Consider the following 26371-nt stretch of genomic DNA (forward strand, 5'->3'; position numbering starts at 1 on the left):
CCAAGTTTTCTAAGGAATCTCCACACTGCTTTCCAGAGTGGCTGCACTAATTTGCAGTCCCACCAGCAATGTATGAGTGTACCTTTCTCCCCACATCCTCGCCAACACCTGTTGTTGCTTGTATTCTTGATAATCGCCATTCTAATTGGGGTGAGATGGAATCGTAGGGTGGTTTTGATTTGCATTTCTCACAGAAAACCCTTTTGATGTTAAAACCTATAAAATAAATGTGCTGAGCTAGTTCTGGGTCATTCATCCTCCATCAGAGAGTATATCTCCACCTGGCCCCAGCTTCCTCTCTATGTGTGTCTGTCTTTTCTCCATCCCCCACCACCCGGAACCAGTTACTGAATTCACAAACATTCAGGTTTCTTCAGTTCACACACTTACAGGGATTGGACACAGGGGAACTTCCATTGTCAGATGAGGGAATGCCCCTGAGCATGTATGTTGGATAAAGGAAGGTGAGAAGTGCAAGGTTATAGCCAGACATAAAACATGGGATATCTAGTATCCAATGAAAGAGAACTCTATCTTGCTATGCTTATGCTTGAGACTGTGCTTAAATCACAGGAATGCCTCATAAAGAAGGTGCAGTTGTGGCAGTTTTTAAGATTTATTACTGAAATTAATACTGAAATTTGTTCCTGAAAGGGAGAGTGGTAAATGTAGAGACATGGACTTAACACTCAAAGAATAATAAAGAAAAGAGGGGCTCTCCAGGGAAATCATAAACTATAGCACCATGCTTTAAGAGAACAATTTTACCAAAGGGAAAAAGTGGTTAAAATGCTCTATGCATGAGGTTTTGCATATCAAACCTAAAATAGCAGATTTCCTCAATTCTTAACTTCTGCTATATCTCTATCTCTCCTACACTTACATTTAAAATGTGAATTGTGAATGCCTGCAAGATTTGCAAGACTCACAGTGAAGGAAAAAGTGTCATTTTTAAGTCTAAACTACTTCTGCATTGGCAGCCTATCTTTTCACACTATCATGCTCTTAACGAGTTCTTAACGAGTTCTTCCCTAATGCTACTGCACAGGTTAAAAGTGAAAATTTTCCAAATGTACAAATCTGTTTTTCTTACAAAGTTTTCTGAGCACTTTACAGGTTCTCATTCCATTAATATGCAAACTGACTCTAAACAAAGCTAAAAGTAGGATTGGTTCTGAAAAAGATATTTCACATATTCTTTTACTAAAGTATTACTGCTATGTAATTTTAAAAAACTATTTTTTTAAAAAATTCTATATTTTTGAGTTCATGATTTTATGATAAATTCACATTTGATCTTGTGCACATAAATTAATGCCTTTTTCTAATCAGTCTTATTTTATCTAACTATAGAGGGTTTTACATTCTGTCCTTGCTCAGAGACCTATGTTTCATGAGTTGGTTCATCAAATACATTAAAAGAATATATCCTGTTTCTAAATCCTAAAAGGGACATGGATGTGGCAGTGTTGGGAATAAATCTGATAAGCATCAATGACAAGGAACTGGCTACCTGAAACATTTGATTTCAGTGTCCTCCATGGCTGTTGGATTTACACCTGGCATTTCTAAGTATATATGCCTGCCCTATATTTATGTCATAATGTAAAAGAGTGATATCTATTTTAATTTCTAACAGTTTAAATATAATAGAGTCTTAAATAAATAGCTGTAACATGACTTTTTACCTGTGGAGCTCCTCTTGCAGAAAGTTACAAGATCCTTTGTTTCATGTCTGCATGCACACCTGTGTGCCCTGTAACTTTACCTATGCATGTGCTTCTCTTCATTTATCATGTACAGGGTGTCAAATTTGGCATTACTAAAAATGTCTCTAAATGGTGTTTCCTTGCCATACAACTATTTAAAAAGTGGATGTTTATATTTCTTGCTTTTGCACCTTTAAAATAATAAGGTGCATTTTCCCCTAACAACTCTAAACAGTTGTTATTTATTTATTTGGTAGTTATAGTTTTGAAAATATGAAAAAAAGTGGATCCAAATATCTTTCAATTCATGTGACTGAAGTTGGTTCAATTAAAAAAGAGATAAACATAAAGGTAACTTTAAAATTACTAACTCACAAGTTTTTCTAGATGATAGGACAACAAAATGTAATATCCTTTGCTTCTAGAATTTTTCTTCAGCAGGGAAGAGATGGAGAATACTGTAAACAAAACTTTTTTGATATCTTGGGTTTTCCAGTTAAAAAAGAATACATTAGATTTAATAACTTCAATGGGATTGATGATAAATATGTCTATTAAGGAGACATCTGATTAAAATATAGTTAAATTACAATAACATCAACTACTAAATATAAAATCAAGTACTCGTGACTTTTTAAATTCCATGTTACATATTTACATTAATGTGACGGGCCCCGCCCATCAGCCATTAAGTCTGAGAGCTAAGATGGCGCTGAGCGGAAGTTTCTCGGAGCACTTAGGTGGTAAATAACTTTCAGGAGGTCTGACAGTGGGAGCATGAGATGCACGGGAACACCACATGCCACGGGGCAACTGCCAATGAGCTGGCTGTGTCCATGAGATGTGCACGTGGACAGGCTGCTGATTGGCTGATGGGCGCTATATAAGGGAGTGGTTGCTGGGGAAAGGAGGAAGAAGATCTACGGGAACTCTGTAAGAACCTGGGGTAATAAAACTGCTTGAGGAAGATCGTGTAAGAGTCGTCATTGCGAGCGACACATTAAATGTGTTTTAATAAATTGGTATATGAAAATGTCATGTGATTACTTTGTTTCTGTGTCTCCCTAAAAACAGTTACTAAGAGTTAAGATTCCTTCAGATATAATTTTATGTACAAAGATTACAAAAGATTTTAATTTTTCTTTTTTTTTTTTTTTTGCAAGGCAAGGACTCTACCAACTGAGATATCTCCCCAGCCCAAGATGTTAATTTCTGATTAAAGTACTATGAAAACATTAAAAAATCCTGTTAAGATTCAGTGATCTCTCTAAATTCAGAAATTTTATAAGAATTTTTTGAGATTGTAAATTTCTTATTAAAATATAGTAATTTGTCTGAATGAAAAAATTTCACATGGATTATTTCAGAATGTAAATATAAAAAGGTATAAAAAGGGACCAACAGCTTAAAAGAAGATTAAAACGTTGTAGGCATGGAAACATATTATATATATATATATGTATATATATTTCCTTTTTAGATTCATTGTACACAAATGGGATACAACGTTTGATTCTCTAGTTGTACATAAAGAAGAGTCACACCATTTGCATAATCATACATGTACACAGGGTAAAGATGTTTGTCTCATTCTGTTATTTTTCCTTCCCCCACTCTCTCCTCACCCCTTTTTTCCTTTATACAATCTTTCCTTCCTCCATTTTTGCCTCCCTCCCACCCCCTGTTATATATCATCAACCACTTGTCAGAGAAATCATTCAACCTTTTCATTTCGGAAAATGACTTATCTCACTTAGCATAATATTCTCCAACTTCATCCATTTACCTGCAAAGGCCATAATTTTATTCTTCTTTATGGATGAATAATATTCCATTATGTTCATATACAATAATTTCTTTATCCATTCATCTATTGAAGAACATCTAGGTTGGTTCCAAAATCTAGTTATTGTGAACTGAGCAACTATGAACATTGATGTGTTTACATCACTGTAGTATGCTGATTTTAAGTCCTTTGAGTATAGATCAAGGAGTGGGATAGCTGAATCAAATGGTGATTTATTCCAAATTTTCTAAGGAATCTCCATACTGCTTTCCAGAGTGGCTGCACCAATTTGGAACCCCCCCTCCCCAGCAATGTCTGAGTGTACCTTTTTCCCCACATCCTCACCAACACCTATTGATGTTGCTTGTATTCTTGATAATAGCTATTCTCTAATTGGGGTGAGATGAAATCTTACTGTAGTTTTGATTTGCATTTCTCTTATTACTACAGATGTTGAACATTTTTTCATGTATATGTTGGTTGCTTGTCAATCCTCTTCCATGAAGTGTTTGCTCATTTCCTTAGCTCATTTATTGATTGGGTTATTTGTATTCTTGGTGTAAATTTTTTTGTGTGTTCTTTATGTTCTAGAGATTAGTGCTGTATCAGAAGTGTGCATGGCAAAGATTTTCTTCCACTCTGGAGTCTCTCTCTTCACATTGTTGATTGTTTCCTTTCCTGAGAAAAACCTTTTTAATTTGAACCTATCCAAATTATTTATTCCTGCTTTTATTTCTTGTGCTTTGGGAGTCAAGTTAAGGAAGTCTGGTCCTAAGCCAACAAGTTGAACATTTGGACCTACTTTTTGTTCTGTTAGATGCAGGTCTCTGGTCTAATTCCAAGGCCCTTTATCCATTTTGGGTTGAGTTTTGCACAGGGTGAGAGATAGGGGTTTAGTTTCATTCTGTTGCATATGGATTTCCAGTTTTCCCAGCACCATTTGTTGAAGAGGCTATGTTTTCTCCAATTTATGGTATTGGCATCTTTGTCAAGTATGAAAAAACTGTATTTATGTGGGTTTTTTTCTCTGTCCTCTATTCTGTATCATTGATCTAACTGCCTATTTTGGTGCAAATAACATCCCATTTTTGTTATTATTGCTCTGCAGTATAGTCGAAGTTCTGATATTGTGATACCCTATGCTTTGCTCTTCCTGCTAAGGACTGCTCTAGGTGTTCTGAGTCTTTTTCTCTTCCAAATAAAATTCATAATTGCTTTCTCTATTTCTATAAGGTATATCATTGGGATTTTTAATTGGAATTGCATTGAATTTGTTATAGCACTTTTGGTAGGATGTCCATTTTAACAATATTAATTCTGCCTATTCCAAAACATGGGAGATCTTTCCATCTTCTAAGGTTTACTTTAATTTCTTTCTTTAGTGCTGTGCAGTTCTCATTGCAGAGGTCTTCCACCTCTTTTGTTGCATTGATTAACATTTTTCTTTTTAGGTTATAGTGAATGGGGCAGTTTTCCTAATTTCTCCTTCTGAGAATTCATCACTTATGAATAGAAATGCATTCATTATATGAGCATTGGTTTTATATCCTGCTACTTTACTGAATTAGTTTATGATTTCAAGAAGTTTTCTGGTGAAATTTTTCAGATCCTCTAAATATAGAATCACATCATCTGCAAAGAGTGATAGTTGGAGTTCTTCTTTTCCTATTCATATCCACTTAATTTCTTTGGTTTGTCTAATTGCTCTGACTAGAGTTTCAAGGATGATGTTGAATAGAAGTGGTGAAAGAGTCCAGCCCTGCCTTGTTCCAGTTTTTAGAGAAAATGCTTTCAGTTTTTCTCCATTTAGAATGATGTTGGCCTTGGTCTTAGCCCATATAGCCTTTACAAAGTTGAGGAGTGTTCCTACTATTCCTATATTTTCTAGTGTTTTGCCCATGAAGGGGTCCTATATTTTATCAAATGCTTTTTGCATCTATTAAAATAATCATATTATTCTCAACTTTAAGTTTATTGCTGTGGTGAATTACATTTATTGATTTCCGGATGTTGAACCAACTTTGCACCCCTGGGATAAATGCACTTGATCATGGTGCACTATCTTTTTAATAAACTTTTCTATTCAATTTGCTAAAATTTTAAGAATTTTTGCATCTATGTTCATTTATGAACATTGGTCTAAAATTTTCTTTCCATGGTGTGTCTTTGGTTTTGGTATCAGAGTGATATTAGCTTCATCAGATGAATTTGGAAGGGTTCCCTCCTTTTCTATTTCATGGAATATTTTGAGGAGTATTGGAATGAGCTCTTCTTTGAAGGTCTTGTACAACTCAGCTGAGAATCCATCTAGTCCCAGAGTTTTCTTTGGTGGTAGGCTTTCGATGACTTCTTCTATTTCATTGCTTGAAATTGATCTATTTAAATTGTGTATGTCCTCCTGATTCAATTTGGGTGGATCTTATGTCTCCAGAAACCTGTTGGTGTCTTTGAGATTTTCTGTTTTGTTGGAGTATAGATTTTCAAAATAGCTTCTAAATATGTTTTGTATTTCAATAGTGTCTGTTGCAAAATTTTCTTTTTCATCCCAAATTTTAGTAATTTGAGTTTTCTCTCTCCTTCTCTTCATTAGTGTAGCTAAGTATTTATCAGTTTGGTTTATTTTCTCAAAGAACCAACTTTTTGTTTTGTGAATTTTTAAAGTTGTTTCTTTTGTTTCAATTTCATTGATTTCAGCTCTGATTTTAATTATTTCCTGTCTTCTACTACTTTTGGTGTTGATCTGGTCTCATCTCTCTAGGGTTTTGAGCTTCATTATTAGGTCATTTATTTGTTGACATTTATTCTTTTATTGAAAGCTCTCCATGCAATGAATTTTCCTCTTAGTATTGTTTTCATAGTGTCCCAGAGATTTTGATATGTTTCATCTTTCTTCTTATTTACCTCAAATTTGTTATTTCCCCCCTGTTTTCTTCTGTTATCTATGCATCATTCAATAGCATATTATTTAATCTCCAGGTATTAGAGTAGTTTGTTTTTTTATTTTATCATTGATTTCTAATTTCCTTCCATTGTGATCTGATAGAATACAAGGTAGTATCTATATTTTTTTGTATTTGCTGAGAGTAGCTTTGTGGCATAAAATATGGTCTATTTTAGAGAAGAATCCATGTGCTGCTGAGAAGAAAGTGTATTCACTCATTGATGGATGGACTATTCTATATATATCAGTTAATTCTAAGTTATTGATTGTGTTATTGAGTACTAGATTTCTTTAGTTTTTGTTTGGAAGATACATCCGTGGTGAGAGCAGTGTGTTAAAGTCACCCAGAAATATTGTTGTCTATTTGATTCCTGGAATAGAGAAGGATTTGTTCAATTTACATGAATGTGATGTTGTTTGGGGCATAAATATTTATGATTATTACCTTTGACATGGTTCCCTTAAGCAGTATGAAATGTTCTCCTTTATCCATTCTGACTATCTTTGGCTTGAAGGCTTGAAGTCCACTTTAACTGATAGAAGAATGGAAACCCTCACTTTTTTACCAAGTCCATGGTAGGTTTTTTCCCATCCTTTCACCTTTAGTCTTTGGATGTACTTTTCTATGAAATGAGTCTCTTGAAGGCAGCATATTGTAGGGTCTTTATTTTTAATCCAATCTGTCAGTCTATGTCTTTGATTTATGAGATTAGGTCACTAACACTCAGGGTTATTATTGTGATATGATTTGTATTCCCAGTCATTTGGGCTTATTTTTGGTTTTGTTTTTTTTTTTTATTTTTAACAAATGGGATACATGTTGTTTCTCTGTTTGTATGGCGTAAAGGCATACCATTTGTGTAATCATAAATTTAAATAGAGTAATGTTGTTTGATTCATTCTGTTATTTTTTCCCTTCCCCCCACCCCTCCAACCCCTCTTTACCCTCTATACAGTACTTCCTTCCTCCATACTTGCCCCCCTCCCTAACCCTAACTCTAAACCTAACACTAACCCTTCCCTCCCCCCCCCATTATGTGTCATCCTCCACTTATTAGCGATATCATTCATCCTTTGGTTTTTTGAGATTGACTTATCTCACGTAGCATGATATTCTCCAATTTCATCCATTTGCCTGCAAATGCCATAATTTTATCATTCTTTATGGCTGAGTAATATTCCATTGTATATATATACCACAGATTCTTTATCCACTCATCAATTGAAGGGCATCTAGGTTGGTTCCACAGTCTGGCTATTGTGAATTGAGCAGCTATGAACATTGATGTGGCTGTATCTCTGTAGAATGCTGATTTTAAGTCCTTTGGGTAGAGGCCAAGGAGTGGGATAGCTGGGTCAAATGGCGAGTCCATTCCACTTTTCTAAGGAATCTCCACACTGCTTTCCATAGTGGCTGCACTAATTTGCAGCCCCACCAGCAATGTATGAGTGTACCTTTCTCCCCACATCCTCGCCAACACCTGTTGTTGCTCGTATTCTTGATTATCGCCATTCTAATTGGGGTGAGATGGAATCTTAGGGTGGTTTTGATTTGCATTTCTCTCATTACTAGAGATGTTGAACATTTTTCCATATGTTTGTTGATTGCTTGTAGATCTTCTTCTGTGAAGTGTCTATTCATTTCCTTAGCCGATTTGTCGACTAGATTATTTGAATTCTTGGAGTAGAGTTTTTTGAGTTCTTTATAGATTCTGGAGATTAGTGCTCTATCTGAAGTATGATTGGCAAAGATATTCTCCCACTCTGTAGGCTCTTTCTTCGCATTGCTGATAGTTTCCTTTGCTGAGATAAAGCTTTTTAGTTTGAATCTATCCCAGTTATTGATTCTAGCCTTTATTTCTTGTGCTATGGGAGTCCTGTTAAGGAAGTCTGATCCTAGACCAACAAGGTGAAGAGGTGGACCTACTTTTTCTTCTATAATCTGCAGGGTCTCTGGTCTGATTCCGAGGTCCTTAATCCATTTTGAGTTTAGTCTCATGCATGGTGAGAGATATGGGTTTAGTTTCATTCTGTTGCATATGGATTTCCAATTCTCCCAGCACCATTTGTTGAAGAGGCTATCTTTTCTCCATTGCATATTTTTGGCCCCTTTGTCTACTATGAGAAAATTGTATTTATTTGGGTTTGTGTCCGTGTCCTCTATTCTGTACCATTGATCTATCTTTCTATTTTGGTACCAATACCATACCGTTTTTGTTACTATTGCTTTGTAGTAGAGTTGAAGATCTGGTATTGCGATACCCCCTGTTTCACTCTTCCTGCTAAGGATTGCTTTAGGTATTCTGGGTTTCTTATTCTTCCAGATGAATTTCATAATTGCTTGCTCTATTTCTATAAGGTACGTCATTGGGATTTTAATTGGAATTGCATTGAATTTGTATAGCACTTTAGGTAGTATGGCCATTTTGACAATATTAATTCTTTCTATCCAAGAACATGGAAGATCTTTCCATCTTCTAAGGTGTTCTTTAATTTCTTTCTTTCGTGTTGTATAGTTCTCATTGTAGAGGTCTTTCACCTCTTTTGTGAGATTGATTCCCAAGTATTTTATTTTTTTCGAGGCTATTGTGAATGGGGTAGCTTTCCTAATTTCTCTTTCTGAAGATTCATCACTTACGTATAAAAATGCGTTGGATTTATGGGCATTGATCTTGTAACCTGCTACGTTACTGAATTCACTTATGAGTTCTAAGAGTTTTCTGGTGGAATTTCCAGGTTCCTCTAAATATATAATCATGTCATCAGTGAACAGGGATAGTTTGAGTTCTTCTTTTCCAATTCGTATCCCTTTAATTTCTTTGGTTTGTCTAATTGCTCTGGCCAGAGTCTCAAGAACGATGTTGAATAGAAGTGGTGAAAGAGGGCATCCCTGCCTTGTTCCAGTTTTTAGGGGGAATGCTTTCAGTTTTTCACCATTTAGAATGATATTAGCCATGGGCTTAGCATAAATGGCCTTTACAATGTTAAGGAATGTTCCCACTATCCCTATTTTTTCTAGTGTTTTGAACATGAAGGGGTGCTGTATTTTATCAAATGCTTTTCCTGCATCTATTAAAATAATCATGTGATTCTTGACTTTGAGTCTATTAATATGGTGAATTACGTTTATTGATTTCCTGATGTTGAACCAACCTTGCATCCCTGGGATGAAACCCACTTGATCATGGTGCACTCTCTTTTTAATATGTTTTTGTTTGCGATTTGCTAAACTTTTGTTGAGAATTTTTGCGTCAATGTTCATTAAGGATATTGGTCTGAAATTTTCTTTCCTTGATGAGTCTCTGTCTGGTTTAGGTATCACTGTGATATTGGCTTCATAGAATGAGTTTGGGAGGGTTCCCTCCTCTTCTATTTTATGGAATACTTTGAGAAGTATTGGAATGAGCTCTTCTTTAAAGGTTTTGTAGAACTCGGCTGAGAACCCATCTGGTCCCGGACATTTCTTTGTTGGTAGGCTTTTGATGACTTCTTCTATTTCAGTACTTGAAATTGGTCTATTTAAATTGTTTATGTTCTCCTTGTTCAGTTTAGGCAATTCATATGTCTCTAGAAACCTGTTGATGTCTTCGAAATTTTCTATTTTGTTGGAGTATAGATTTTCAAAATAGCTTCTAATTATGTTTTGTATTTCAGTCCTGTCTGTTGTGATATTTCCTTGTTCATTCCAAATTTTAGTGATTTGGGTTTTCTCTCGTCTTCTCTTTGTTAGTGTGGCTAAAGGTTTATCAATTTTGTTTATTTTTTCGAAGAACCAACTATTTATTTTGTCAATTTTTTGTATTGTTTCTTTTGTTTCAATTTCATTGATTTCAGCTCTGAGTTTAACTATTTCCTGTCTTCTACTACTTTTGGTGCTGGTCTGTTCTTCTTTTTCTAGGGCTTTGAGCTGTAGTGTTAGGTCATTTATTTGTTGAGTTTTACTTCTTTTATTAAATGCACTCCATGAAATAAATTTCCCTCTGAGTACTGCTTTCATAGTGTCCCAGAGATTTTGATATGATATTTCTTTCTCATTTACCTCTAAGAATTTTTTAATTTCCTTCCTAATATCTTCTGTTATCCATTCATCATATAATAGCATATTGTTTAATCTCCAGATGTTGGAATAGTTTCTGTGTTTTACTCTTTCATTTATTTCTAATATCAATCCATTATGATCTGATAGAATACATGGTAGTGTCTCTATCTTCTTGTATTTGCTAACATTAGCTTTGTGGCATAATATATGGTCTATTTTAGAGAAGGATCCATGTGCTGCTGAGAAGAACGCGTATTCGCTCTTGGTTGGATGGTATATTCTATAAATGTCTGTTAAGTCTAAATTATTGATTGTGTTATTGAGATCTATGGTTTCTTTGTTCAATTTTTGTCTGGAAGATCTGTCCAGTGGTGAGAGAGGCGTGTTAAAATCACCTAGTATTATTGTGTTATGATCTATTTGGTTTCTGAAATTGAGAAGGATTTGTTTGACATACATGGTTGAGCCACTGTTTGGGGCATAGATGTTTATGATTGTTATATCTTGCTGATTGATGGTTCCCTTAAGCAGTATGAAATGACCTTCTTTATCCCTTCTGACTAACTTTGGCTTGAAGTCCACATTATCGGAAATGAGGATGAATACCCCAGCTTTTTTGCTGAGTCCATGTGCATGGTATGTTTTTCCCCATCCTTTCACCTTTAGTCTCTGGGTATTTTTTTCTATGAGGTGAGTCTCTTGCAGGCAACATATTGTTGGATCTTTCTTTTTAATCCAATCTGCCAGTCTATGTCTTTTGATTGATGAATTTGGGCCATTAACATTCAGGGTTATTATAGAGATATGATTTGGTTTCCCGGTCATTTGGTTCATTTTTTATTTATTTGTTTGACACAACTTGTTTCCTCCTTTATTTGACAATTCCTTTAGGATAATTCCTCCCTTTGCTGATTTGCTTCTTTGTTTTTCATCTCTTCCTCATGGAATATTTTGCTGAGTATGTTCTGTAATGCTGGCTTTCTTTTTGTAAATTCTTTTAGCTTTTGTTTATCATGGAAGGATTTTATTTCATCGTCAAATTTGAAGGTAAGTTTTGCTGGGTATAAGATTCTTGGTTGGCATCCATTTTCTTTCAGGGCTTGAAAAATGTTGTTCCAGGCCCTTCTAGCTTTTAGGGTCTGGATTGAAAAATCTGCTGATATCCATATTGGTTTCCCCCTGAATGTAATTTGGTTCTTTTCTCTCACAGCCTTTAAAATTCTGTCTTTATTTTGTATGTTAGGTATTTTCATTATAATGTGCCTTGGTGTGGGTCTGTTGTAATTTTGTGTATTTGGAGTCCTATAAGCCTCTTGAACTTGATTTTCCATTTCATTCTTCAGATTTGGGAAATTTTCTGATATCATTTCATTGAATAAATTGTTCATTCCTTTGGCTTGTTTCTCTAGGCCTTCCTCAATCCCAATAATTCTTAAATTTGGCCTTTTCATGATGTCCCATAGTTCTTATAGATTCTGTTCATGATTTCTTACCATCTTCTCTGTTTGTTCAACTTTGTTTTCAAGGTTAAATATTTTGTCTTCAATGTCTGAGGTTCTGTCTTCCAGGTGTTCTATCCTAGTGGATATGCTTTCTATGGAGTTCTTAATTTGGTTTATTGTTTCCTTCATGTCAAGGATTTCTGTTTGGTTTTTTTTTCAATATCTCTAACTCTTTATTGAAATGATCTTTTGCTTCCTGTATTTGCTCTTTTAACTGTCGATTGGTGTGATCATTCAATGCTTGCATTTGCTCTTTCATCTCATCATTCAGTGCATGCATTTGCTCTTTCATCTCATCGCTTGCTTCTCTGATCATTTTAATTATGTACATTCTGAACTCCTTTTCTGTCATTTCTTCTGCCATACTGTCATTGGGTTTCATTGATGTAGCATCTAGATTTGTTTGCAGCATTTTCTTTCCTTGTTTTCTCATATTGTTCAGGTATCAGTGGACCACTGAGATATTGCAAATTTCCTCTATTGACTTACAATGTCCCTGAAGATTTCTATATATATCCCCCCTTAGCCTTCAGTAGGCTGAAGTCTTAGAGGAAGTTGATAATGCGGTGCTCCACAAGGAAGTTGCCTCTCTAGGAGTGGTGGCCTTCAGGTGGGGTATAATCCCTGCTAGTGGGCAGAGGTCCCTCCACTTGTTGACCAATGGTCATTCAAAGGGGACCTAGGCTGCGGGCTGAGGCAAGGCCTGTTTGGGCCTGAGTCTCTGGTTTTACCGTCCTTTTGGGGAAACCTCACCCGGCAGGGAAGATTCACCCAGTGGGGAGGTCTCGCTGGTCAGTTCCCTCCTAGAGGTTCCCCTCAATTTACAGCTACCACCTGGGCTGGGCTGCCTTCCTCTGCAAAGTTCCCAGGGGCCCGGCCCTACCTCCTGGGCCTGGGAGCCTCACCCTTCGCAGATGAATCTCCTTAGGCTGCCCCTCCTCAGAGAATCTGCCCGCAGGCCTGGAACCTTTGCTCCGCCCTAAGCCTGTCTCTGTGCAGCTCTTCCACCAAGAAGACTCCTAGATCCTGGGACCCTGCTGTGCACCTAATCGCCTGGCTATGCGGCCCCTCCTCTGAGCAGCCACCTGGGGCCCCGTACAATCGCTCTGAGTCCCAGAGACCCACCACATGCCTCTTCCTCCAGACAGCCACCCAGTATTCCGGTGCGGTCACTAGGAGTCCAAGAAACTCACTGCGTGCCTCCACCTCCCACCAACCACCCGTAGCCCTGGGCAATCAATCACTCCGAGTCGAAGTGACCCTCCCCGTTCCTCCTCCTTCTCCAGATAACCCCCCGGGTGTTCAGGAGCGGTCGCTCTGAGTGGCTCTGAATCCACGTGACCCGCTGCACGGAGCTCTGGTGCGGCCACTCAAGACCAAGCGACCCACCACGTTTCTCCTCCAGGCAGTCCCCCTGTGTTCAGGAGCGGTCGCTTTAAGTCCAAACAACTCACCACTCGCCTTTTCCTCTGAGCAGCCACCTGGAGCACTAATGCAGTCACTGCGAGTCCAAAGGACCCGCCGCACTCCTCCTCCTCCTCCTCCTACTCCTCCAGGCAGGCCCCGGTGTTCAGAAGTGGTCTGAGTCCAAACAGCTCGCCACGCTGCCCCTCCTCTGGCAACCGCCTGTAGCTCTGGAGTAGTCAATCCGAATCCAAGCGGCCGTGCTCCTCTTCCTCCTCCTCGTCCTCAGGGCAGGCCCTGGGGTTCAGAAGCAGTCGTTCTGAGTCCAAACAGCTCGCCGCGGAGCTTCTCCTCTGGCAACCGCCTGTAGCTCTGGTGCAGTCACTCCGAATCCAAGCAGCCACGTTCCTCTTCCTCCTCCTCAGGGCAGGCCCCGGTGTTCTGAGTCCACACAACTCGCCTCACCACTCCTCCCCTGGGCAGCCGCCGGAGCCCCAGTGGTTGCTTCAAGTCCCAGCGCTGTGCCGAGTGGCCTCCTTTACGGCGCTCCCAGTTGTCTGCGTTCACTGCTCCAGTGGGGGAGGGGTGTCTCGCTGGCAGCTCTACTTCACAAAGTTCCCTGCATTCCAGGACCACCATCCCATCTGGGACACCTTCCCAACGGGTGAGAGTCACCCCGCTGCTTTGAGTTTGTCCCAAGTGTCTCAATATCTCCTCTTTTGAATCCTGAGTCCTGGAGCAACATGAAATGCAGCCACCCTCTAGGCCGCCATCTTGAAACCTCCTATTTTTGGTTTTTAACCTGACTTGGTTTCTCCTTCAAGTGGTTTTTCCTTTAAGGTAGTTTCTCCCTTTGCTGGCTTACATTGTTGTTTTTCATTTCTTCCCCTTGGAATATTTTGCTGAGAATGTTCTGTAGAGGTGATTTTCTATTTGTAAATTCTTTTAGCTCTTTTCTTTAAATCATGGAATAATTTTATTTCATCATCAAATCTGAATGTAAGTTTTGCTGGGTATAATATTCTTGATTGGCAACCATGTTCTTTCAGAGCTTGAAATATGTTGTTCCCAGTTCTTCTGGCTTTTAGAATCTAGGCTGAGAAAACTGTTGATATCCATACTGGTGTCACCCTGAATGGAATTCGATTCTTTTATCTCACAGTCTTTAAAATTCTATCCTTTTTTTTTATGTTATGTATTTTCATTATAAAGTTCCTTGGTGTGTATCTTGTAATTTTGTTTTAGTGTCCTCTAATCCACTTGCGTTTGATTTTCCATTTCATTCTTCAAGTTTGGGAAGTTTTCTGATATTATTTCATTGAATAGATTATTGATTACTTTGGTTTGTTTCTCTGTGCCTTCCTCAATTCCAACAATTCTTAAATTTGTTCTTTTCATGATATCCCATAATTCTTGCAGGTTCTGTTCATGACTTCTTACCATCTTCTCTGTTTGGCCAAAATTTTTCATGATTAAATATTTTCTCTTCAGTGTCTGAGGTTCTGTCATCTGAGTGATATAGCCTATTGGTTTTGTTCACCATTGAGTTTGTAAATTGGTTTATTGTTTTTTTCATTTCAAGGATTTCTGTTTGTTTTTTCAGAATCTCTATCTCTTTATTGAAATGATCTTTTGCTTCTTGCATTTTCTCTTTTAACTGTGGATTGGTGTGATCATTCATTGTTGCATTTGCTCTCTTATCTCATCATTTGCTTCTCTGATCATTTTAATCATGTACAATCTGAACTCCCTTCCTCACATTTCTTATGCCATGTTGACATTGTATTCTGTTGATATAACATCTAGGTTTGTTTGGAACACTTTCCTTTTTTCTCATGTTGCTCATGTGTCTTCCCCTCTAGCAGTGCAGATCTGGGGTATTGCAATTTCACCCCTATAGACTTGTAGTGTCTTGGCAGGTTTTCAATACCTTCCCTTGAAGTGAGAGATCAATATTAGCAGCCCACCATACAAACAATATGCATCCTTAACTCGAATAGTCCCTTTTAAGATAGTAATCATATCATCTTAATGAACAGAGATTATGAATTTGTTTATTATCCATGCCTTAGCCAATAGGTTTGCAATAAGGACCATAATTTCTGATGGTGGACAAAGAGGATCAGGAGGGGTATAGGATATAATGTTAATGAGATAAGAAGTGAGTCTATAGAGGTATTATGTAATAGAAGTAGTGAAAGTGGAATTAAAAGAAATTGGTTGTTAGCATGAGAAAAGGGAGAAAGAGTCTCCAAGGAGAGTAATAAGTGGAAAATAGAGAGGGTGAGAAAAATATTAATAAATGAAAAGAAAAGTAGGAATAACAGTAGGTACAATAGCAATAATTATAATATTACTACTAATAAAAAATCTAGAATAAAACTATATTGTCCTATTCAAACTTCCTAGTCTTCACTAGCCTGATGCCTGGAAGGAACTGGATAATGCGGTACCAAAGAAAGGTGCTGCCCTTCTAGGGATGGTGGCCTCCAGCTGGTGTTATTCCCTGCTAGTGGGCAGAGGCATCTCCTCCTGACAGATGATCAACCGCAGCACAGGCAGTAGATTGTGGACTGGGGTCAGGCTGGGTGGAGCCTACTGTCCCTGGGCTCGGCCTCCCAATGTGGCAGTCTTTCATGGTGGCTCTGGGATGGAAATATTTTTTAATATGGAATATAGAAGGAAAAAGGAAATTCTTCTGAATGAGGAAGTCTTTTATGTGGTAAAGTAGAAAGTTGTGCAATGTCTAAGTAGCTTACAAAATATTTGTGAAAAAAAGTTTCAAAATGTTTGTGTATAACTAAATTGGTTATATATAATTACTATAATCAGTTCAATTATTTATCTATTTTTCCTCTTTCAGAATGAAAATTCCTAACCTGCAAGGCTGAATTGAGCTCTGTATAGGGTCTCTGGCATAAAGCATTGTTCATGGAAACAGGTAAAAAAAATATATAAAGAAGAAAAGAAAAGAAAAAGAAAAATGACTTTTTTTCAGACACTTTTTACATTTCAGGAGAGAATAGTCAGACTCCTAGGGCAGTTATTTACATTCTAAAAGGTAGGGACCCGTGGCTAATTAGGCTTCTTGGGGAAAGACTGGGAAAGGAAAGGGAAACTGACTCTTTCCTCAGACATAAATCAAATATTAATGTCCTCTGTGTGTTAAAGTAATAAGGATAATTTAAAACATAAATCCACTTGTATCTAATCAAGATAATTGTTATAACTGTTATGTTTATTATTTAGAGAAACCAGTCTTAAATAAATTAGGGTTTGTACAAGTCTGGTTAAACAACTTATTTTTAAAATATTATGCTACATTACAGAGTCTCAACTTTTCATTAGAAGCTAAACATGGTTAATATAAAAATACCAGTGTAATTGTGATGCTGTTACTGGCTTCTTTGTATACTGGATGCCTTCATAGTTTCTCAGTTTACAGGTTTTTAAAGTATAAGATTTAAAAGAACATATTACCAAAGTGGTGATCTTGAAACTAAGTTTAAAGTAAAGGTTTGTGGTTATAAAAAATTATGTTTCCTGGTTCATAGCTATTATATAAACTCAATTGGTTTTTACTCTCATTAATCTCAGTTTTCAGTTTCCTTGTAAACTTTGTAACTGTTGTCTCTTAGTGTCTTACAAAAGTACAACTTCTAATATAACAACCTAAGTTACTTTGAGGTAATAGGGTATCCCCTATAGGACAGACAAGGGTAAGGCTGACCTCTAGTACTTATACTGACCCCATTTCATGATCTCCTTGCTCAGCATATTATTAGAGATAGAAGTCAAGTCATACAATTGGTGGGAGCTGAGCCCTCTTCATTGTGGTACCCTTTTCAGTTCCACAGCAACTTGACTTTGACAATCTTCACATGCTTGGCAGGTGAATTTTTCAAAATTTTCTAGTCAATTAGAATATACTCATGAAAATTTTTCTCACTGTTTAGCTACTTTTACAGTGATGGGCCATCCTCTCCAAATTACAGCTCATAATTCTCCTGTATATTCCAGTTCTTCTCTTTCAGATTTTTGTGATCAATATCATATTGATCAATGAACTGGTATTCCTTATTACACCCATGGCCATGCCATTAAAAGATGGGCACACTTGAGTATAATTAAAAAATAAAAAGGAGGGAAAGGATCCCACAGCATTGTTTGAATCCTGTTCTCTTTGTTTTAAATTGTTTGATTTGTGGCCCTAAGGATCACACTGCTATAGAGTGACATGTCTCCCATCACAGTAGGCATGTCAGGCTTAGCTTAATGGAGAGACTTACAAACAGGTCATGGAATGGACCAGATCCAGTGATAATATGGGGTAGAGGCCATGCTTGTGTCTTTTCAGAACCTGCATCTCATCCTATCTGGATACGTGAGTGTGTTGTTCATCATCACCATGGAGGATCTCAAGCCATAATTCAGACACATGAAGAACCTCATACAATAGGGTGATCACATGGTGAAACAGCAGTGAGGTGTTAAAGTTCTAGCCACCATGTTGTGCCTATGCTGGTTTTATATGGCTGTTAGGTAAGCAGGAATCATGGTGAAACTTCTTGGGCTTATTTCCCATATCCACCTTTAGTACACCCATGTGGACTGGTGAATACATTCCAATAATTACAAATGATACACACATGATGGGAGGTTTTCCAAATAAACATATTGTCCCTATTCATACAATTGGTTTTAATCATAATGGATATAGTGGGAGTCTACCTATACGTTAGTTCCACAATGAAAACACTGGCTGTTTAAAAGTGACTCCAGAAAAAATTACAACATATGGGTATCACTGGCCTCTGGGATTTGAGATTTTTTTGTCCAGACAGTTACAAAATGGGACTCCCCAATGACATAATCAAGTTTCCTGCAGAGCATTCACCAGTACCTTATTGCCCTAATCATACTACCAAAATACTGGGTGTCTTTCTTAAATAGGTGGACTGTGCCAATATTTTGTGTGTGTGACTTAATGTTTTGGCAATAGTGGACATATTCTAGACAGGTCTCATAGATTTGACAAGAGGCACCCACATCAGGAATTTATGACTTCTGCAGGATTTGTTAGTACTACTCTGACCTTCACTTGTGGTGGCATGCAAAGAGATCTATGGCATTTGATAGCCAATTGTATTTCATCAGTTGTACCGGCAACTTCCTAACTGACCATGTCAACAAGAGCTGTAAAGTGGCTCTGTCTTATGGATGCAGGCCTGTGTACAATTGCCTTATGTTTTAATTTCTGAAAATATAAAAGTAAATAGAACCAGGGAAAAGTACCACATAACTTGTCAAAGTTCCCATCTGACTAATTGCATTGCTAGTTGCAATAGAGGACAAGGAGTGATTGTGTTGCTCCAACCTTCTTCTGTTTTGATCCCAGCTAACATCCATAGCCCTGATATTCTCATGCTGGAGGTCATCCCTCCTTTCTAGGCACCTATTCCCAACTTTGGAATAGTAGTGTGTACACTGTGTCTGTTGCACCATTGTATGTTGGAAGTTTAAAACTTTTTATAATAGGGACTCACAGCTAAGGGTGTGTCCTGAGGCTAAGAGGAGATTTTGGACTCGGAGAAATGTTGAACTGTTAAGAGTATGGGACCTCAGACATGGACTCAATACTTTTTGTACTGTGGGATAAACATAAACTTTCGGGACCTGGGGGCAGAATGTGAGAATTTGGATCTGAAGTGTCCCCCAAAGAATTATGTGTTATATGCTTGGTCGCCAGCTGGTGGTGTGATTATGAGGTGGAAAAAACTTCAGGATATCATAAGTAGTTGGAGTGATTTAAGTCACTAGGAGTGTGATTTGAAGGGTTATCCAGACCCTGGTACCTTCCCCTCTCTACTTCTTGTTTTCAATGAGGTGAGCAGGTTTGTTCCACCCCGAACTCCCCACCATAGTATTTTCACTTTCCATAGGTCCAAGGGAAACAGGGCCTAGTAACTATGGAAAAAAATTTCTGAATCATTTGCCCATATAAATCTCTCCTTGACTTAAGTCATTTACCTCAAAGATTTTGTTGCCAAGCAGAAAGCGGTCCCACATACTAGTATCAGTTATTAGATATGTTTGGAAATATGTTTCAAGTTCTTTCAAGCATATGGGATTCTTCATTATAATCATCCCATAAAATACTCTTCCTGTCGATTCAAAAAAAAATGGTTCTAAGCTAATTCTGTCCCCCTAACCAGAAACATTATAGTTATCTACAACTAGGTAAATATTCTGTCATGAATTCTAAGGTATTAGAGTATCTATGAACTCCTTGTGATTCATAAAGAATCTCATACACAAAAAAATTAGTACCACAATTCTAAATGGGATTCATGGCTTCAATTGCACTTATTTATTTAAATATTTTTCTGCTAGTATCCAAGAGTGATCTTGATATTTCTTTCTTTTCTTTCCTCTATGATCAGTACTCAATTTCTGTAATTCCTTAGAACTGTGTCACTTTAATAGAGAGCTCTTCCTGCTTCACTTCTCTGGAGACTTTCCCCCTAGAACAGATATGGTAAAACCACAATGAAATAAACACAAACATAAAAGGACACAGAGAAACAAGATATCTCCAGCATTCTTTAGAGCAAGCTGATCCTTCCTCCACCAACCTTGGTAAAAAAAATCATGATTCCTGCCCAAGGATTTGAGTAAATCATGTGAAGTAAAAGAAAACACGTCCTGGGAATATTTGGAAAGCAGCTTTGATCATTTCTACTGTCATCTTTGAGTATCATGTCATTCTCCAAAGGAGTCTTTGAAAGCACCAGGGAAGTACACAAAAGTTTAAAAACCTTCCTCAAACCTTCATCATTATAAAATTCCTTTATTTATCATTGCATTCTGCTCTTTTGTGAACACTTTCATTCTGAGTGTAAACTGAATGATCTGAGTCTCATGGCAACACATGAAGCCTCTTTCCTTAGATATATTGTCACCTGTGGAAAGGGCCCTCATCCTGTCTTGATTTCCCCTGGGTTCTTCTGTAACCAAGGAAAACCTCCATCCTATAAGAAGTTACAGTGATAAATATCTCTCAGCCCTCAGTAGGTTACAGGATAGTAGGACAAGGAGGGTAAGATTTGCATTAATACTGGTCTTTGGTGTGAAATACCCTCAGAAGCCTGTGTCTCACTGTGATCAGGAACACAGGGGAGACCTAATTTTCTACCATTTATCATGGAAACTACTGATGCAGGCTGGGTAGACATGGTTTGTATGATCTGGAGATCTTCAGGGGGATATCTGAGATTGCTGGTGAAAGAACTTTGCTTTTACTAAACCAAAGGCACTGACTCCCAGAAAGAGTGTAGGTCTCAGCTTGTCAAAGATACAGCAAGTCCAGTGGAATCTGTCTTCCCATCTCAGACCCATGGCACATAACACTTGTAAAAGACCCTGAGAAAATTCACTCACTCATTTTTTATGTCTTGGAGAGAATCAGGCAAAGGCTGGTTCCTGGTTTCTGGGAGGAGCAAGACAGTAAGGCCTGCAAGGATGCAGGAGGCTCCATAGATGACCCAGGGAAGGGGTGCTGCATATGTCTCCAGGATCATCAACAGGGGCGCCAGGGCTGCCCCCAGATTAGTGCAAACTCCAATGATTCCTAAACCAGTTGCTCTGGAGCACAAAAAACAACAAAAGAAATGCAAAATTATTCTGGGGACAATGCACATGGGGTTTTTGTCAGCTTTTTGCATTGATTATGTGAGACAACAAGGGGCACGCTTAGGCATGTGAAGATTGCTCAAATTTTGTTTGGTTGGCTAACAATTATTCTCAAGTTCACAGACCACTAAGTCATGTTTTATCATTTTAAAATATTGTTATTCATTTATTTTATTTATTATGAATTATTTTCTGCATTGGTACATTATAATTATACCAAAGGAGGAGATTTGTTGTGATATATGTGCATATGAACATAATTTGGTCAAGTTCATTGTACAGTTCCTCCCCTCCAATCCCCATTATCTACTCTAGAGGACTCTCTTCGCTTTTAATGAAAATTCATGCTCTTTCTAACTTTCTAGCTTCCAAATAGATAAAACAATCAACCTTTGAGTTTCTGAGTCTGGCTTATTTCACTCAGCATGGTCTTCTACAATTCCATTGATTCACCTGCAAATGACATAATTTTGGTCTTCTATATGGCTGCATACACTCCAGTGTGTATATGTAACATATTTTTCTTTATTCACTTCTCTGTTGATGGACACCTGGGCTGGATCCATAACTTGGCTATTTTGACTTGCACAATGGCATCTCCAATTTAGGTGACTCCAAAGATTCCATGAGATGTACATTAGTGGTATATGAGCACACCTAAAATTCTCTGGCAAACAGCTAACATTGGGTAAATTCTGGCTATAATTGTTACCATTACCATCATTACTTTTGGTTTCTTCCTTTGATAAGTCATTGAGCTGGGAAGGGATGTTTTAACCCTGACAGGGGACCGAGGAGAATTTTTACCTGATGATGGTAGGGAGCAGTTCATTTGAAAAGGTAACAAAACAGGAAACAGAGGCAAAAGAAAGTCCTCCTCCCAAAGTTGTCAAAATTATACGCATGGTCTGCATTTCTGGAAAGAAGAAGACCCAGGAGACAGGAAATATGAGAATGACAACCCAAATTGTGAATGGAAAACACCCTAATTGGAGATCTTCACAGTGTAAAAATATACTGTGGAGAAACTGCATAGAGGTAAAACTTGTGACTGAGAGATGGGACTTTTCTGCACAGTTTTATTGATGGTGAATAAAACGTTCTGAATAATTGTATTCATTCTCCTTGCATCTCTAAGATTTTTCAAGGAAGGAGAAAAGATGCTGAATGCAGGAAGACTTCTCTTTCTTTTTCTGTCCAGTGTCTCCTCTACACTTCCTGTGGAAGGTGTGACTGTCATGTGGGAATTAGTGATGGGTATCAGACTCACCCTGGCACTCAAAGAATTTCAAAAAATGGTCCATGCACAGTATTGGCATGGGGTAAAGATTGTAGAAGAGAGTCACAAAAGAACAGGAATTACATATAAACGAACAAGCTGGAAAGTATCCTGATCTGGAGCACTGTTTCAAAACTCAAGATTAAGAACTTCTAGAATACAAAATATATCAGACTTTGGAAACCACTGAAGGAACTTTTCATAGAGTCAGTTTTCTACTCAATTAAAAGAAAATCTCATGAGAGCTTTAAGCCTTGGATTGGGCTTTGTTCCTGGGTAAGAAACTGACATTACTGTTCACTTTCAAGAGGAGTGGAGCATATAGCCAGGGTTAATGGTGCATGCCTTTAATCCCAGCATCTCAGGAGTTAATGTAGGAGGGCCAAGAGTTTACATCTAGAATCAGCAACTTTGAGAAGCCCTAAGGAATTAGCAAGACCCAGTCCAAAAGTGAAGTAAGTCGGTATGTGACTCAGTTGTAAAATGTCACTGGGTTAATTCCATGGAACCAAGGAGATATATAGAGAGCAATGCAGCCCACCAATGTGGGATTTTGTAAAACACATTACAACACAAGTTGCTGAGCAAATCATGGGATTGATATATTGTCACTGCTATATACCACTTCTCTACTTGACCACCAGGGATTGTTTCCTCATGTCAAGATGACTCCCAAAATTAGGGTTGCTTTTCAGGTTACTTAAGATGAGACTCATTTGGGGACACATAGAGTTTAGGATAAATTGTCACTGAAGGTGGAGTAGTAAGTCAGAGCCAGGCACAAGAAGTGGCAGACAGTGTGCATGTATTAGCTCATAATGATGAGTCTAGACCAACATGATTGCAAGGAAATGTCCTTCTCCAATGAGAAAATGATGTATTCTGCCCTCGAGAAACTGAAGCCTCAGAGGCCTCAATTTCCAGGTACTTCTTCACCATAATGAAGACAATCCCATCTCTCAGCCAACTTTACTGACCTTTGGCTGTTTTCCTACCACTTCAATGCAGAATGTCCTAAATGCTCAACAGGTTTCAGGGAACATTTTGAACCCAATTCTTTGGATTCCTACATGTTCATCTGGAAAAATCCTCAGAAAAGTGGGGAAGATAGTTTCTTTTTTACACTGTGCTATTTCCTCACCTTCAGGCACAAATATGATGACCAGAAAATAGATCCCCATCATGGACATAAAAAAGAATAGACTTATTCGACGGCCCTTGTGATTCAGTGTCCAAATAGAAACATAATTGCTTGGAAGGCTGACTGCACCAAGGAGAAACTGAACCAGGAAAACATTGGTTGCCAGGTGCTTCAGGTGCAGGAAAAGGCCAAAAGTGGGCAGCATTATTGCAAATCTGCAGCAAACAAACAGGAAAAACACATGTCATGAGGGTTAATCCTTAGATGATGGTAATAGTGAGTCAGTCTTGATGAGACATTTGTTGGTGTTAAAATATACAGACGTATCCTTTTTTTGGAATATTTGCTTGCAGGTGATTATTTTACAATTATATTGAAACAAATGTAGACCATCAGCAATGTTTAGTATGGGGAGACACGAGGCATATTGTGGAAATACAGGATGGATCTGTAGTATTTTCCAAGTTTTTCTGTTCTTGCAACTCACTCTTTCATTATACCTCCATTAAAACAAAAGCAAGCAATGATGAAAAGCAGAGAAAAATACTGTACAGGATTGAAGTGTGCAGCACAATTCTCTTGTGTGAATCTAGCAGTGTGATATGATGGATACAACTTCTCACTGTGCAATGGTCCTGTGCCAGTCTTTCCATCACCCTTTGACTACCCCAGCCATAGAAATGCTCTCTATATCCTCCTCCCCTTTTGTCTCCAAAGCTGTGATCACCACATATTGTACACATTGAAATAAGAAATACATTCCTTCTCCACTACTTTCCTAGGCATGGTGTGAAGCCTACCTCACCAAGGAGAGAAGACAAATCCATTTAATCAAGTTGGGAGAGTGGAACAAGTCACACAGAGAAGGTTTGTTCTGTGCTGCCTGCAGCTCCTCCTTCATGGTGGATCTCACAGCCTTCAATAGTAACAGAGACAACATCTTGTTCAGTTGTCAGAAAAGAAAGGGTATTGGGGAAGCACTGGGCACACACAGAGTGTTCGGTCAATGACTATGCTATCTAGTGGAAAATACAGAGTTGAAAATTGGCAGGCATAGAAGTGGTGTGATAGGTGAACTTGGAAGTTCTAGGAACCTCAGGACAATTGTGAAATGAGGATATATTAAGCAGGACCTGGAAGGACTGTATATCATTGAACAGAGTGTATATGTTAGAGATATATATGAGGAAGGAAACCAAAAGATGAGTTAGTAAGATTACAATTCAAAGCCCCATTCATACCAGAGGGAATAGAAGTATTGGTGGTGGAATGTTTTTCTCAACTAGTTACCAATAGTAGGAATACAGATTTCCTGTCTCAAGAAGAAAAGTTATTTCCCCGAAAATTATTTTTTATTTTATTTTAGTTTTTGAGTCTTCCTAGATTGGAGAATACCTTGCGTGTTGTGTCTCCATGAAAGAGGAACCTGGAATTAACTTGAGTTTGGAATCAGGGGGATCTTGCTTTAATTTGAATTAAACTCAGACTTGGTTTTATACTGAAGTACTACATTGGCCTTGCCACTTACCAGATGTATACGATGGGCAAGGTGCCTGATGTTGCTATAACTCCATTTCCTTGTCATTGAAAGAAGAAGAAGAAATGAAAGAACCAGGACCATGTGAAGTAGGAAATCCAACAAAATAATCATGTGTTTCTCCCAAACATTTTCTAGGCCATTTACTAGGTGATAAGCATGCATGTCAAACTACTTCTAGCAGAACACTTCTACTTATTAATTCACTTGTTATTCAGAAATACTAACTCCATTGTCATGCTTCCTCCACAAATGCAGTAATACTATAATGGTTACTTCAAAAACTTCCATACAAAGGGAATTCTGAGAGTGGAACCTACTCCTATGAATGAGAAATTCTACACCATCAGGAATGGACTTACATTTACTAGCCCTAACTTCAGCAGCAGAATACAGAATTTATGCTTGTGTTAGAGAGGAAATCATGGGGAGGCACTCTGCATCCCAAACATAAACCCATGATCACTGACAATTTCTACTGTGGTATTATAAGAATTGGCTTCAAGGAGATCCTAAATCCATTTCAGATGAAGGCTGCCATGCCTGAGAGTGTCCTTCTTGTCCTTCCAATATCAAGCAAAACATCAGGGCATGATGGCTTAATTTGGTACGAGATATTCACTTCTGATGAGCTAACAGAAATGAGTGGAGCTTCCAGAGATATTTAGGTGGGTAATGCTAGCTGTCATTGGACCTTTCCAAGTGTGTTCTTCCTGGTAACCCTTACATGGGGAGGAAGTGGCACATATTCAAGTGGCGTTTTCTAGTTCTTCTTGTTTTACAAAAGCATCTTTCTCTGTAACTGCTATTCTATGCCAATGATCACACCATGCTTTGGAGAAAAGCCTAAAGCAGTCTAAGCTCTTCAGTCGTGCCCACAAAGGTGTCCCATAGTCAGTTCCTACAGGTTTTCAAGAGCTCTTTGTTAAATTTTTAAATGATTTATGAGCCTGTTGAGACCATCATGTTATGTGTAAATAGACTCTGGTAGAGGTTAACAAACAACAGAAATTAATGATTCCCACAATTCTGGACTCGAGGATTTTTCCAAATCTTTGAATGATGGAGTTAAACATTTACCAGGACACCACTGACTGCCCTTCTGAAGTCATTTGACTGGACTCAACTGCGAAGAAACGTACCCTGACTGCTTAACCATGGCTAGTTCTACCCTAACCTAGAGGACACATTTCAGATACTACAACTTTCAAGATGCATTCAGAGCCTCCATGCCTACATCAAGGTTAATTTTCCCACCTGGGAATTCACTTTGCTCTCTTACTTGACTAGTCAGGGGCTTTATCAAGCCCACTGACCTGGTGAGGGTGGTGATCAGTTTGA

The 26371-nt window shown here is 38.0% G+C and overlaps 1 protein-coding gene across 3 annotated transcripts in view; it reads right to left on the reverse strand.

The window, feature by feature from the left end:
• Nucleotides 1-26371, reverse strand: part of LOC306638809 (organic anion transporter 7-like) — a 285976-nt gene that overhangs the window by 247917 nt on the left and 11688 nt on the right. Inside the window, exons 6-10 of one of the 3 annotated variants that reach the window (XM_079102178.1) lie at nt 24294-24409; nt 23494-23708; nt 21881-21989; nt 20822-21025; nt 19724-19905 (exon numbers count right to left, since the gene is read on the reverse strand). In XM_079102178.1, coding sequence (XP_078958304.1) covers nt 19845-19905; nt 20822-21025; nt 21881-21989; nt 23494-23708; nt 24294-24409 — 705 coding nt within the window. In that variant the 3' untranslated portion in view covers nt 19724-19844. Of the gene's footprint in view, nt 1-19723; nt 19906-20821; nt 21026-21880; nt 21990-23493; nt 23709-24293; nt 24410-26371 lie in introns of those variants that run through there. The other 2 variants (XM_079102179.1, XM_079102180.1) reach the window with 2 other exon arrangements.

This window comes from Sciurus vulgaris, assembly GCF_902686455.1.
Source record: "Sciurus vulgaris genome assembly, chromosome: 11".
In the NCBI taxonomy this organism is placed as follows: domain Eukaryota; kingdom Metazoa; phylum Chordata; class Mammalia; order Rodentia; family Sciuridae; genus Sciurus; species Sciurus vulgaris.